The 13,498-nt window shown below is 39.6% G+C and overlaps 1 protein-coding gene across 16 annotated transcripts in view; it reads left to right on the top strand.

Annotated features, from left to right (window-relative positions):
- tjp1a (tight junction protein 1a) overlaps window positions 1-13,498 on the top strand; it is a 93,085-nt gene that overhangs the window by 61,868 nt on the left and 17,719 nt on the right. For 7 of the 16 annotated variants that reach the window (XM_051378853.1, XM_051378858.1, XM_051378857.1 and 4 more), the window contains 13 exons: window positions 2,211-2,267; window positions 3,348-3,472; window positions 3,844-3,946; window positions 4,158-4,491; window positions 4,678-4,784; window positions 5,514-5,682; window positions 5,884-6,019; window positions 6,621-6,632; window positions 9,610-9,749; window positions 10,313-10,418; window positions 10,735-10,885; window positions 12,827-12,935; window positions 13,062-13,281. In XM_051378853.1, coding sequence (XP_051234813.1) covers window positions 2,211-2,267; window positions 3,348-3,472; window positions 3,844-3,946; window positions 4,158-4,491; window positions 4,678-4,784; window positions 5,514-5,682; window positions 5,884-6,019; window positions 6,621-6,632; window positions 9,610-9,749; window positions 10,313-10,418; window positions 10,735-10,885; window positions 12,827-12,935; window positions 13,062-13,281 — 1,769 coding nt within the window. Of the gene's footprint in view, window positions 1-2,210; window positions 2,268-3,335; window positions 3,473-3,843; window positions 3,947-4,157; window positions 4,492-4,677; window positions 4,785-5,513; window positions 5,683-5,883; window positions 6,020-6,620; window positions 6,633-9,609; window positions 9,750-10,312; window positions 10,419-10,734; window positions 10,886-12,826; window positions 12,936-13,061; window positions 13,282-13,498 lie in introns of those variants that run through there. The other 9 variants (XM_051378863.1, XM_051378856.1, XM_051378852.1 and 6 more) reach the window with 4 other exon arrangements.

The following is a 13,498-nucleotide window of genomic DNA, read 5'->3' as shown; positions in this document are numbered from 1 at the left end:
GTAACAGTTAACGTTAAGTAATTCATGTGCGAATATGTGCTTGTACTCTTATGTATGATTGGCCAATACAGCTCCTTGCCGGATGATGCTGTGTTGATGTAGCAGAATTTGAGCCTGGTGCAACTTTTTCACCAGAGAACCCTGTGTTGCTTTGCTGGAGACCCCGTAATTTGCACCCTCACTGCATTGACGGATGCAGTGTGTTCAAATGAATGAGAGGCCTGTGTCAAAACACAGCCACAGATGACTGAGTCTCACACACCTTGCTCTGAAGCAGCAGTATTTAAGTATTAAAGGTCCAGTGTGTTAAATTTAGAAAGATCTATTGACAGAAATGGAATATAATATTTATAGGTATGTTTTCATTAGTGTATTAACTGAAAATAAGAGTTGTTGTGTTTTCTCTATCTTAGAATGTCTTATGTTAACTTCTTTCTGTTTAGATTCATTTAAGTATCTAGGAGATCGGTGTGCTCTTCTTTGTGTTCAGTTTTGTCTTTTTCACAACAAATCTACAGTATTATGTGTCAGGGCATGTCAACAAACACCAGACACTCTCATCAGCTGGCTCTTGGTCTGTGTCCTCTGTCCTCTGGCAGCATGGCAGTGTGAACTGTTTAGTTAAGTTAAGGGAAGGTGATGACAGTAATGATCATGATGATGTCAAAGATGATGGGTGAGATGGTTTGGGGATTAGGTGATGATTAAGGGGTGAGGGAGTGAGATTATCACGATGATAGGGTGGACAAATGACACGGTGTGTTATTTTAAAAAGCTGATTATAGAAGTTGTAGTAAATGAGCACCCTTCCACGTGTGGTGGTGTTTATGTCTTTTCCTTCCCATGCCACATTGGACTGTGCTCAGCACTCTGCCACAGACAGCTGTACCATCACTCCCTGCAGGCAGACAGACAGGACAGCAGTGTTGCTTCATCAGCTGGAGGGAAGCAGCGTAAAGCTGTAATTTAAAGCTCGGGACATAGCACTCAGGAGTTTATGAAAAACAGTCCTTTGAGACACAAATGTATGAGTGTGTTTGACCTAATAGTAGTAACATTATCACATTTTCTGTGCCTCGTGGAGTAACCAGAGTCAATGTAAAACACTGACAGACTTGCAGACACATTAAAAAAAATAACAAGAAAGCTAATACTAAAGGATGACTCTGACATAAAGAGAAACCTGTGTGATGTAACTGAATTAGAGAATAAGTGAAAGTAAAAGATGCCTGCCTAGTATCTGTTTAATCCAGTGTGGCAGGTCATAGCAGCAGCTAAAATACCTTCTTTGCTTTAGCTCTCTCAGATCGCCTAGCCAGGAATAAAATAGGATTGTTCAGTCAGTCTTTTGAACATCAGTCAGTCTGCCGGCTGTTTACTCATGCTCCTGTCATTCATAATCTTTTCACATGTAGACTTTTACGACTCCAGGACTTAGCTGTGCAAATAAGCAATGGAGTCTACCTTGCTGGTAGCCAAACAACAACTCTGTTTACTGAAACTGAACAGGATATGGAAACACTAAGTGGACATGTAGTTTTTAGATTGTCACTCTTAATCTAAAGCTACATATAAACTATGTTTTGTTTGCTGAATTTTATGAGTCAATAACATTTTGTATGTGTTATTTTAAGTCTTTACGCTGGTTGAATGTGCCTACTATAAAAAAAACAATACAAACTATAAAATAAAAAAAACCATACACATATAAGAAAACAATATTATAAATAATAATTATTGTCTTCCATTGTAATTGGTTCCATCATGTTCAAACCTGTTTTAAAGTATGTGAAAGGCATCCTTAGCGAGCCGTGAAGTATGCCATTTTGCATACTGTTATATGCAAAGCCACCTGATGTATTTTGACATGCACTTACAATGTTCACTTTTTCTTTACACTTTCAGAGAGATGTTGAGGTAACTTAATTCATTTTTGATGCTGTACCCCTCATGAATGCAAAACTCAAATCATTAGACCATTTACTATGTTGCATACCAATAAAACACCACCACTAACATCTGCTTAAAATGACCATAGAGTTAGAGTCATATGGAGCTGTCTCATAGTCCACAAGAATGGAACCTTATAAGCCTCATAAATACAGAATTTGTTGCAGGATTATTGTAATACATAGCATTTGGATACACGTGTACTTCAATCAGTTGCTCTCAAGATACTGATCCTTTCCCTTTTGTGTCTTGTGTTGCAGAGTGCAGCGATGGAGGAAACGGTCATATGGGAACAGCACACAGTGACCCTTCACAGGGTAAGTGTTTACAACTCTTTAATCCACTCTCCCCTTTCTTCTTTTTTGTCTTTTTCCCTCTCTGCCTGTCTCTGGTATCCTAATCCTGCACTATGTCTTCACTTTTTCCTCCCTATTCTCTCTGTCCTCTGCCCACACACCTCTTTTCTCTCTCTGTACTGAGAGGGCCAGCTGTAGCAGCAGGATGTGTGGTACTGAAACAATAGTCAAGGAACCCAGATGGCAGGAAACAAGGCTAAGGAAGACAGAAATCAGCATCCACTTCCTTACTACTTCATTTCACTTCCTTCCTGTTGGCAGCATACTCTTCTCCTTAACGCAACGCCAGGGAAAGGGGGGGATGGTAGTTTTACTCGATGTGTTTTTTGTCCTGTGTAAAGTCACATATAATTATGATAGATTGTATTAACCTCCTCACCTCAGTAGCTAAGTTCAGTACATATGACTGATTACCTCCTCTGGCACAATCAGCATCACGTTAACTATCAAACTATTTAAAGCCATATGCCCCCAGAGATAGCTGATTAATTAATACACTCGTTACTTGTATGCTAAATTTCTGAATGTACTCTGCTTTGAGACAGTAAACTCTGGTTAGTTGATGCTATTGTGCCGTGGGATTGTGTAGAGCACCTGTCTAGACTGGCCTGCTTGCTGTAATCTAATTAGTAGTGGCTTTATTGAGGCTGAAGGAGCGGCCCAGTGTGGCCTGCGGTTCTCAGCCCTGCAGCTCTTCTGTGTTGTTGTGGTTGTATGATTAGCCATTTACATCACATGGCTTGTTACCTTGGTGCTAGCTGCATAAAACACAGCAGTCATCAAAACCTCCATGGAAACCTCTTTAGAAAATAAGCAGAACAACTTACACGTGCATAGCTTTATTCTGTCCTCAATAAATGCCCCAGTCTTTTAAAGCCCTCTTTCACTGCACAGAACACACTACTTGAATAACAGTTTCACTGATAATTAGCCTACAGAGAGCCCATTAGCCTTTTTGTTTGCAGCACAGCTCGGACAGCATCAGCATCAGACATGTCTAATGTATGCCAGTCAGTAATGTGTGTATTCATGTGTGTGCAGGCTCCAGGTTTTGGGTTTGGTATTGCCATCTCAGGTGGAAGAGACAACCCTCATTTCCAGAGTGGGGAGACGTCCATTGTGATATCTGATGTGCTAAAAGGAGGTCCTGCGGAAGGACTGCTGCAGTAAGTCTTGACTATTTCCATCAATATTTTGTGTTTTATAATAATTCAGTATTTTTTGCTTTATGTTAATATATACACGTAAGAGAGTTGTAGGAGTATTGTTAGTTTGACCTCAGAATTGGTTAAAGTAAGCTCTTAATTATATATTTCCCTGTTCCATTTTATTCTATATAAATGTCTACCATCTTGGTATAAATGTTATAGATTTTGGCCTTTTATTGCCTTTATTTGATAGATACAGCTGAAGATAGACAGGAAAGGGGAGTAGAGAGAGGGGACGATACATGGGCCGCCAGCTCTACCCACTGAGCTAACCGGGCGCCCCTCTATAACTATTGATATTAATTGATATATTGTTTCTAATGTTTCAGAGAAAATGATCGAGTGGTGATGGTCAATGCAGTCTCTATGGACAACGTAGAACATGCGTACGCTGTGCAGCAGCTCCGAAAGAGTGGCAAAAATGCAAAGATAGTGAGTTTGACACTTAAGATATTTACCAAACCTAAATTTGTGTGAAATTGTGTGAATAACAGTGAATCACTGATGTTAGATTTCAGGATTAAGGTCCATTTTCTTTGAATTGTGGTTTGACAGAATGACATTAATAATCGTGTCATATTTACCTCAGACGTGAGGGAGATCATAATTGCCTTAACCCTCAAAACTTCCTGTCTATTCCAAGACTATACGTCGGAAAAGGAAAGTGCAGATCCCTGTCTCTCGGCCAGGGGACAGAGAGACGATGTCGGAGCATGAGGAAGAGGACAGTGATGAAGATGATGGCTATGAACCCCACAGTGGTCGTGGTGTCCAAAGTGCCTATGAAGGAGCAAGTGGAGGTACTGGCACTGGCACTGGCAGGCGTCAAGATCGCGAGCGTAGCAGCAGCGGCAGGCGGGACCATAGTGCCTCGCGGGAGCGGAGTGTGTCACCACGCTCTGATCGCCGATCACAAGCCTCCTCTGCTCCACCCAGGCCTTCCAAGGTCACCCTTGTCAAGTCCCGCAAAAGTGAAGGTGGGCAAAACAATGTCCAGTAAAGGCTGACTGTGTATATTGTGTATACATACAATTTACATAAAATTAAAAAAACATATTATAATAAAATACTGTATGTACATATAAGACAACACATTCTGCTGAAAACAAAGTGATGGTTAAGTTGATGTGCCCTGTTAATATTGCTTTGTTATATTCTGAAAGCAGAATATGGACTGCGGTTAGCCAGCCACATCTTTGTGAAGGACATCTCCCCTGAGAGCCTTGCTGCCAGAGATGGAAACATACAGGAGGGAGATGTTGTACTTAAGGTGAGTGAAACAAGAGCACTGTTTGCATGAATGAGTCTGTGAGTAAGACAGTGGTTTTAAAGTGGGTAAAACACAGTAATGGGGAAATGAACTGATAAATAGATAATATGAATATATGTAAAAGATGAATGTGTAAAGAAATAGATTTATATCATTTTATTAACAGAAGGAGTGAGGTGAGGTGAAAGAGAAAGGAGTATCAGGTATTCTTTTTACTGAAAACCTGCACTAGTCTGCTGTTGTAATCTGTGAGCTGCTGAAAGCGGCTCACAGAGTGAGGTCACAGTTCATTAGTATGCAGACTCACCAGCAGGAATACCACACATCCCATTATTCCTTTGAATTGTTATCCACTCAATCTCTGAGGAGGGAAAAATCCTCCTTCACAGTAAAGAGATGCATTCAACATCCAATTTAGTGTATCAGTTATTCTGAAGAGAGGCAGAGGCATGTTCTAGTTGAAATGTGTGTAAAATAATTTTGCTTTATAATATATTCAATTCAATACATACTTTGGACTCTCTTTGTCCTTAACAATGTAAAAACATTGTAAGTCTTATTATGTGATTTTAAACTTCTACTTCTCCCTATTTAAGACCCATTATTGTTGATGTGAGGGAGTATTAGGCCGTTTACAGTTACGATCACAATCTTTGCTTTGTGTTGGTCCCATAGTTTTGAAAAACACCATTCAGTGCTTGTGCTGACACACTCCTCTTCCTCTGGCAGATCAATGGGACGGTTACAGAGAATCTATCACTGATAGATGCCAAGAAGCTGATTGAGAGATCAAAGGGCAAGTTGAAGATGGTGGTGCAAAGAGATGAGCGAGCCACGCTGCTCAACATTCCTGACCTTGATGACAGCATCCCATCAGCCAATAACTCCGATAGAGATGGTGAGACAACAGACATGTAGCATTTCCTTGTTGGCTGTAGCTAGCATTTGATTGCACAAGCTGTGACTGACGAAAGACAAATGTATAATGTTTTTAAACAGTAAGGAGAAATAATTCCAATCATGAATTCTTTCTTGTTTTTTTAACTCAATCTTGATTTATTGATTAAACTCGAGTAAATGTTTAATTTGAATTTTGCAGACATTTCAGAAATACATTCACTGACATCAGATCATTCCAATCGATCCCACGGGCGAGGTAGTCGATCACGTTCCCCTGACAGGTCCGAACCATCGGACCATCTCCGTCACTCACCTAGGCAGATCAGCAATGGCAGGTAAGCAAAGGACACATGCATACACTTGTGACTACAAATCTGGTGATGGGACACAGCTGTCACACAGTCATACATCCATACTCCCACCACCACCCCACTCCATACATCATTTTCACACCCACGGGTTAGTGGGTGCTGAGTTAGTACCTTGCACCAATAATGCATAAGTCAATAGATAAAGACATTGCATGCATAAACCATCACACTCCCTCTGGAGCCATCACTGGAGTTCCAATAAAGCCTTGCTCTGGGAGAGATTGATTAATCTCCTCCTGGTAGGCTAAGGTCTTGTTTTGAAAGTATACTAGATCTTTTAACTATTTTCTCTACAGAGAGAATAACCTTCAAATGGTATAAGGTTGTCTGAGTTTATAAAATCACTCACTTGCAAAGCTAAGTTTAATTACTATGTACTATGTGTTTCCATTACTCTAACTATTAATGTAATTGGCTTAAATATTAGTGCTTGAAATAAGATCTGCATATTTGATTAATGCAATCTAGCTATCATTTGGATATACTCTGTACACATTATCTTTCAATTCATTCTAACGTTCATACTGTCTCTTTGTCCTCTCTTTGTCCTCTTTCTTACTCCCAGTTGGAGCTTCCAGTAAGTTATCTTTCTGTTAGTTTAGAGTGTGCAAAGCTTCTTGTAGTTGACAAATACATAGATGGCAAATGAGAGCTAGAAGAAACACGAGCAAGTGAAACGTCAGTGTGATGCTTGAGCATTGTAAGCCTACCAGGCCAGAACAAGATAGTACTGAGTGTAGTTGAATGGGACAAGATGAAGAGCTCTTGCAGACATGAATTATCTGTCATTGGCTGAAGTGAGAAAAGACGGAGGGTATGTTACTGGTTTTTGATCACAGTGAATGGTTCTGTTTGATACTGTGAAGTATCCATGCTGCCTTTAAGCGCTTGTTTTGGATTGAACTGTCAGTCTTGTATAACCAGACCTTCATTTTATCATGTTTATATGGGCCCTCTGGTGCAGACGACGTGGGCTGTCATACTCCAGAGGTGCTATTTTAGAAACTTGTCATTTCAAACTCATTGATAATCAAATAGAGGCTTTTGATAAGATGAAGGTCTGATTCTGTGAGATATGGGTACCAAAACTTGCTGTTTATAAACTCAAAATGTCTCACTGGAAAATGTATACAAAACTCATATACAGCTTAAAAAGTGGTCTTGTTGAGATGTTTCTTACATTGCTTCTTTTGCAAATACTACACACCTAAAACAGCTGTTGTAGCTGTGTGTGTTAGCTCTGTATGCTGCTGCTAATTAGTTTAGATTTCTGGCTTACTAGTTGCTTGTCAGTCATGTCATATGACAAGATTAACCTCCCATTTCAGTACATTGTGTCAGACTGTGGAGTAACCATACTTGTTTCAATGCAGCATGAGGCCAGGTTCACTGTTACACAGATTACTTCCAATGTAAGTGAATTCATTCATCTGATAAAAGGCCAGCATGTGTTTATTTTGAGCATTTTTGACTGTAATATTTTTGCTGCCCTTTCCCTGATCTCTCTTTTATTTCTGTGTACCAAATATATGTATATAAGAAAACTAAATGTTGAATCATTTTATTTTTGTATACCATTGCACATTTTGTATGACTGGTTATTCTGGTAAACACACAAATTGTCATAAGAGGAGTTGCACCTGCTTCTCATGTGGTTGTGGTTTAAGAGGTAACTGAGGAAATAACAGTGGGACTGTCACTAGATGATGATGTAAGGGATGTTTTCATTATCTCCCAGTTTAAGATGGGAAAAAGGAATTTGACATAGTTCCCACAGTGCTTTGCCCCAAGCCAGATGGTTTCACTTAACCTGATTGGCTGTCTGGCTTAGAGGCATTCTTTTGCCTAGGGCACAACCCCATTCAATGTTTTTGAATACAACAGATCATCATGAGCATGAGTATACTGTGTGCACATGTAAAAGGCTCTCTGTGTTGTCTCTCAAGGAATTGAAATCTTAATTTGCATCATGGTTCAACTTACAGATACATTTGTGTGAGTAATTCATTTTTGTTTTTAAAATATGATTTAGTTTTTGTTAATGATATGTTAAATTGTTAGATGGTTAGTTTATAAGATGGACATTTTGTTTGTTTTGCCAAGTGGTGTTGGTATATCTAGTCAATTTTGTTCTGTAAATATTCTAAAGCTTGTGGATATGAAATTACAGAGTCCGGGACTGTTAAGCAGTGTAGAGATTCAGTAGCATATTTTGAATATGCTTACAGCCAAATCTCTCCTTCACTTTTTCTGTCTCTTACTCACTTGCTCTCTCTTGCCTGTACCCATACTGTAAGAATGTGTAAGCGAGGGGATTGAACAAAGGCTTCTGTCAAATGGTGTTTGTCAGTGTGAAGCCTTTTTTTAGCACCATTCTCCAGCAAGGAACTGCAGATTTAGGCCACAACACTCTCTCTCACTCCTCTCTCTCCTTCTGTCTCTCTCTTTTCCCCCCGTCTCTCACACTCTATTTCTCATTCATCCATTACACACACTCTGTCTCTCTCTCCCATTAGAGTTCTGTTATTTATCCTCAGGCTGCAGCACTCATTAACCCTTCTCCCTCCACAACAAACTTCCATACAGGTTTCTTCGATGCTAAATCTGCACATATCAGATTCATGTGTAAAATTTAGGGACCTACAAAAGGGCATTCTGTGGAAAATACGTTCTGCAGCTGCACAGCTAACAGGTTAAACCCTGAGTATAAATGGATATATTCATACTGCATGAGCAAAATGAGAGATTGGGCATGGGAGAAGTTTCCTAGTCTGAGCTGGTGGCACAGTCTGCACCTTCACATCACATTCTTCTACAAAAGCTTCTGAATACAGCTCAAGTGCTGTGCCAGCCGACAGTCATGTGACCAGACTGGAATTCAACCATTGTTTTAAGCAGCAGAGCCTTTTCTACTCTGTTAGACTTAGCCTAAGAGACCTCCCTCAACACACACACACAGAGTTTTCCCTTGTTTATTTTATCCAGGTTAAACAGGAACTTGGACTGAAAAGTATCCTTACTCAAGAGTTTATGTTGGGAGACTTGCTCTGACTTTTCTTTCTTTGCCTGTGTGCTTTTATTGGAAAGGTTACTGAATCATCAATAAAATGTGAGTTTACATCCATCTTTTGATCAAACATTTTTAAACTCTGTCTGGTCCAAATTAATTTAATATCACTTTCTGATTGGTTTGGGTTGCCGTTGACATACTGCATAGACCACAAAACTGAAAAAAAGGAAAAGAAAAAAACACTGAAATACAAATTTGCTGGGCAAATTACAGAACTTTACATCCTTCTTTTAATTGCTTATTGTCTTCTCATCCATTTTTCTGTCCATCTGTCCATGCTATTTCCTCTTGGGTTCATTTTAGTGTCTGTATCTTTCTGGTGATTCCAATACACAACACTTACAAAACACACAAAGTCATCCTTCCACACACAGAAATCAGCAAAGATGTTGCAGTCATTTAAGGAATGCATTAATGTAAACTGTCATCGTTTGTAGCATTGACAGTCAACTGAATTGCCATGTATTGTTTTTGTTTATTTCAGTCATCGAAGTCGAGATGAGGAGCGCATATCCAAACCAGGGGCCATTTCTACACCAGTGAAAAGTTCTGATGATGGTGTTTTGTCACAGGCCAGCGACCAGGCCAGCTCCAGAGATGACAAACAGTTACCACCACTGCCTGGTACAGAAACCTCTGCCCATCAGCTCTCAATGCTAGGGAGACCACACTCTCTTAAGTTTTTTTCAGCTTTCAGCATGTGTCATATTTCAACACCTTATTGTCATTAGTAAAGTAAGGTTTCAATTACTGCATACTGATGTAGTTGAATCAACTTTTCCTCGGAAGAGCTGTGTCTGAATCCAAATTATTGTAAAGACAAACTTTTTTTTGTTTCATATAGACTGTGTGAAAGGGGTCAGTTGTACCTTTACATTAAACTCCACTGTTACTGCAAATGACATTTTCACACATCCTTCTTAGTCTCCACCTAGAAATACTAACTATACATGTCAACAAGTATAAAAACAAGTATGTATAATATTGTGAAACAAATACCCATGACCAAATCTGACATGGATTAAGGTTGCTTTCACTTTTACTCTTGGTTTCACTATAAACCAGCACTTGGCTAACTAGCTTTACTCTACAAAATAATGAAACTTATACTGTTCTACATAGAGTGTGTACAAGTTTCCTTGGGATTAAGTTTATTATTCTTCTTACTATGTTTGTGTTTTTTGCAGAACCAAAGCCAGTTTATGCACAGCCTGGTCAGCCTGACGTGGACCTGCCCGTCAGCCCCTCTGATGCCCCTGTACCCAGTGCTGCTCATGATGACAGCATCCTCAGGTAAATGTCCTATATGTTCTCATCCAAAGTACCTTACAGTCTTGAGTACAGATCTGTATTGTGGCATATAAATCAAGTGTTATTCACTTTAATATATTAGTTTATTATTAAAATTGGCCTTTCTGCCATGTACTGAAATTTTGTTCAGATTAGAGCACAGATTCTGGTCAGCTTTTGTTTTGTCTCCGTTACACCACACTTGGCTTGCTTGAATATCTAGCTGCGTTTTGTATCTCTTTGAATGATTGTTTTTAAATCCACACAATTTGCTGACCTTTTTGCTTAATTCTACCTGTCTACCTTTGTTTTCCTGCAGGCCGAGCATGAAGCTGGTCAAGTTCAAGAAGGGAGAGAGTGTCGGTCTGCGGTTAGCAGGAGGGAATGATGTCGGAATTTTTGTGGCAGGAGTTTTGGAGGATAGTCCTGCAGCAAAGGAGGGGCTGGAGGAGGGAGACCAGATTCTCAGGGTATGATATGCTCCATCGCTAAAGCAACATGTCTATTGTTTGCTTTCAGCAGTAACCTCATTTTTTAAAACAACTTGTACCTGTAACTGTGTGAAATGTAGTTTTGAAACGCTGGTGATCAACAGAATTCATAGCTATATGTTTGCCGGAGAAACCTGATTTTTTGGCCATGTATCGTATGTGTCACTGTTTTTTTAGACGTTAACATGTTAACATGAACAAATATTTCAATGAAGGAAAGTATCATTACTCGTTGCTTTGTGTTGGATTCAGAACGATTAAACCCAAAGTCTGGCATAAAACTGAAACTGAAATAAGTTGATCTAAGTTGGTTTTCTATTTATAAAATGATGTAAAAACTCTCCTCTCCTAGAAGGGAGGCCGTTCTTTCATTGTTAGTCAAAATGCTTCCAAAAGAACAACTCTGCTGCAATATAATTTATCAAATGTGTCAGTCTCAGCCGGCAAAAAAATTTTGCATTGGGATCTGCTACATGCAAACACAGGTTTTACAGTAATCAGGGGTGTGTATCTTTAACCAGATTTCTCCCAATAACATGTTGATTTTGTACACATGTAAGCTTTGTGTTACACCTCAAAGTCACATGCAGATATATAGACTCTGGCTTAAGTAGATCATTTCAATGTTGTGTAATTGCAGTGTCTTGTCCTAGTATTATGTAGCTTGTAAGATGATTTTCAGTTATTGATTCAAGTTTTCGTATTACTGCCAATCATTAACTGTGGCTATTTGTCCCGTATCACATGTATGTAAGTGGGAAGAACATAACAAATAGACAAGCAGTAGCTGCCCACACTAACTTAGATAATCAGTGGTGAAACTATGTGATCCCATGGCCACAATAGTTTTATTTCTGTGTAAAGAGATCTTGGGAATACAGTACAATGTATCTGTCAGTCTATGAGTCATTCAGGGCTCTGCCTCGTGTCAAAACTCCCCTTGTTTCCAATGTGAAGACACAATAGAGGTCGTTCTTGCACTCTGACCTTGGAACAGTTGACTTTCTGTCTCACTGAACACTAGAGTAACATTGTTGATGGGATGATGGAAACCCTCTTGATGTCAGTGTTGGATCCATTCTGACATGTTTATACAACAGCTAAGGATTACTCCTGCTATCTTTGATGCTGCAACTGTTAAGCTGTGTAGTAGTGTATTGTGTAAAAGAATACTTAACCGTACAGTTTTTCACCCATGACATCAACATTCCTAGATTGCATTTATCTGATAAACAAAGCTGTCCATTAGCTTATCTCCTTCTCTCAATCAATATAGTATGTGGTGTTTCTTCCACACCCACAGTATAGATCTCTTTTTGGTGCCTGTGTGTGTGTGTGTTGTGTTCTCTCCACTGTACAAACACATCTTAGAGACTTCCAGGACATTGTTTTCCATCTTTAGATGGTTTCCTTTCGGTCATGGTGTGCTAGTGGAGATAAAGACGTCAAGCCCTCCTGTTTCTAGGAAGGATAAAGGTGTCTTTCTGAGGTTCAGTGATTCAGTCCATGTGTTTCTGGTTCCCCTGTTGCCCCTCAAGCAGAGTCAATAAACAGCAGTTATTGTGTTTGGGACAGCAGCAGGAGGTGAGGAGGAGGCTGCTCAGTTGTAGGGGGAATACACCGCCCTGCTCCTGTTGAGGAGCAAGTTTTTCTTTGTCCCTCTAATTCTGTGAGAAATCAAGTGGGCGATGGCTTATGGATAGAGTTTAGTTCTATTTTATTTTTGTCAAAGACAAAGAAAAGTAAAGAAAGTTGTTAGAAGTTGAAAAAACAGCAGGAGAGTATGCTTTAATTGAGCAGTTTTCAACAGTTATGCATTCAACAATGAGGATTTAAAAACTGAGTAGGACTTTATAATTAGCTTTTTTGCAAATTTCGACCTTTAAGTTAATATCTAAGTCTTCTTTTCTGCATCTGTAGGTGAACAATGTGGACTTTGCGAACATCATCCGGGAGGAGGCTGTGCTGTTTCTGCTGGATCTCCCAAAAGGAGAAGAAGTTACTATTTTGGCTCAAAAGAAAAAGGATGGTCAGTGAATGCAGTATGAAGTATTGTGTTACTAGTGTAAACACATTAGGCATCAGAACCAGCACATTGCAAAGGTTGCTAAAGGTTGCTGTAATCATCTCTGTTATTCCTTTGCTTTTTCTTTAGTGTATCGGAGGATAGTGGAATCGGACGTGGGTGATTCCTTCTACATCCGGACACATTTTGAATACGAAAAAGAGTCACCGTATGGGCTGAGCTTTAACAAGGGCGAGGTGTTCCGTGTAGTAGACACCCTCTACAACGGCAAATTAGGCTCCTGGCTCGCTATCCGTATTGGCAAGAACCATCAGGAAGTGGAAAGGGGCATCATTCCCAACAAGAACAGGTAAAAGGAGTTTTAGGTCACACCTTCAGTACCTGTTCAGCTTGCTGGCACTTTATGAATGGGCAAGGGTGTAGGCAACTGAATAAAAGCTTTGTGGTTGATCTGGGAGTAGCAAGAAAGGATTGTTTCCATTTATTATTTAAACATTTATTTTGATTTTTACTGCTTATTATGTCTGGGTTTTTTCATCTGTGATTTTGTTTAAGAAATGCTTTAG

This window comes from Dicentrarchus labrax, unplaced genomic scaffold (genome assembly GCF_905237075.1).
Source record: "Dicentrarchus labrax unplaced genomic scaffold, dlabrax2021, whole genome shotgun sequence".
Classification (NCBI taxonomy): Eukaryota; Metazoa; Chordata; class Actinopteri; family Moronidae; genus Dicentrarchus; species Dicentrarchus labrax.
This window is presented reverse-complemented; position numbering and strand designations above follow the sequence as displayed.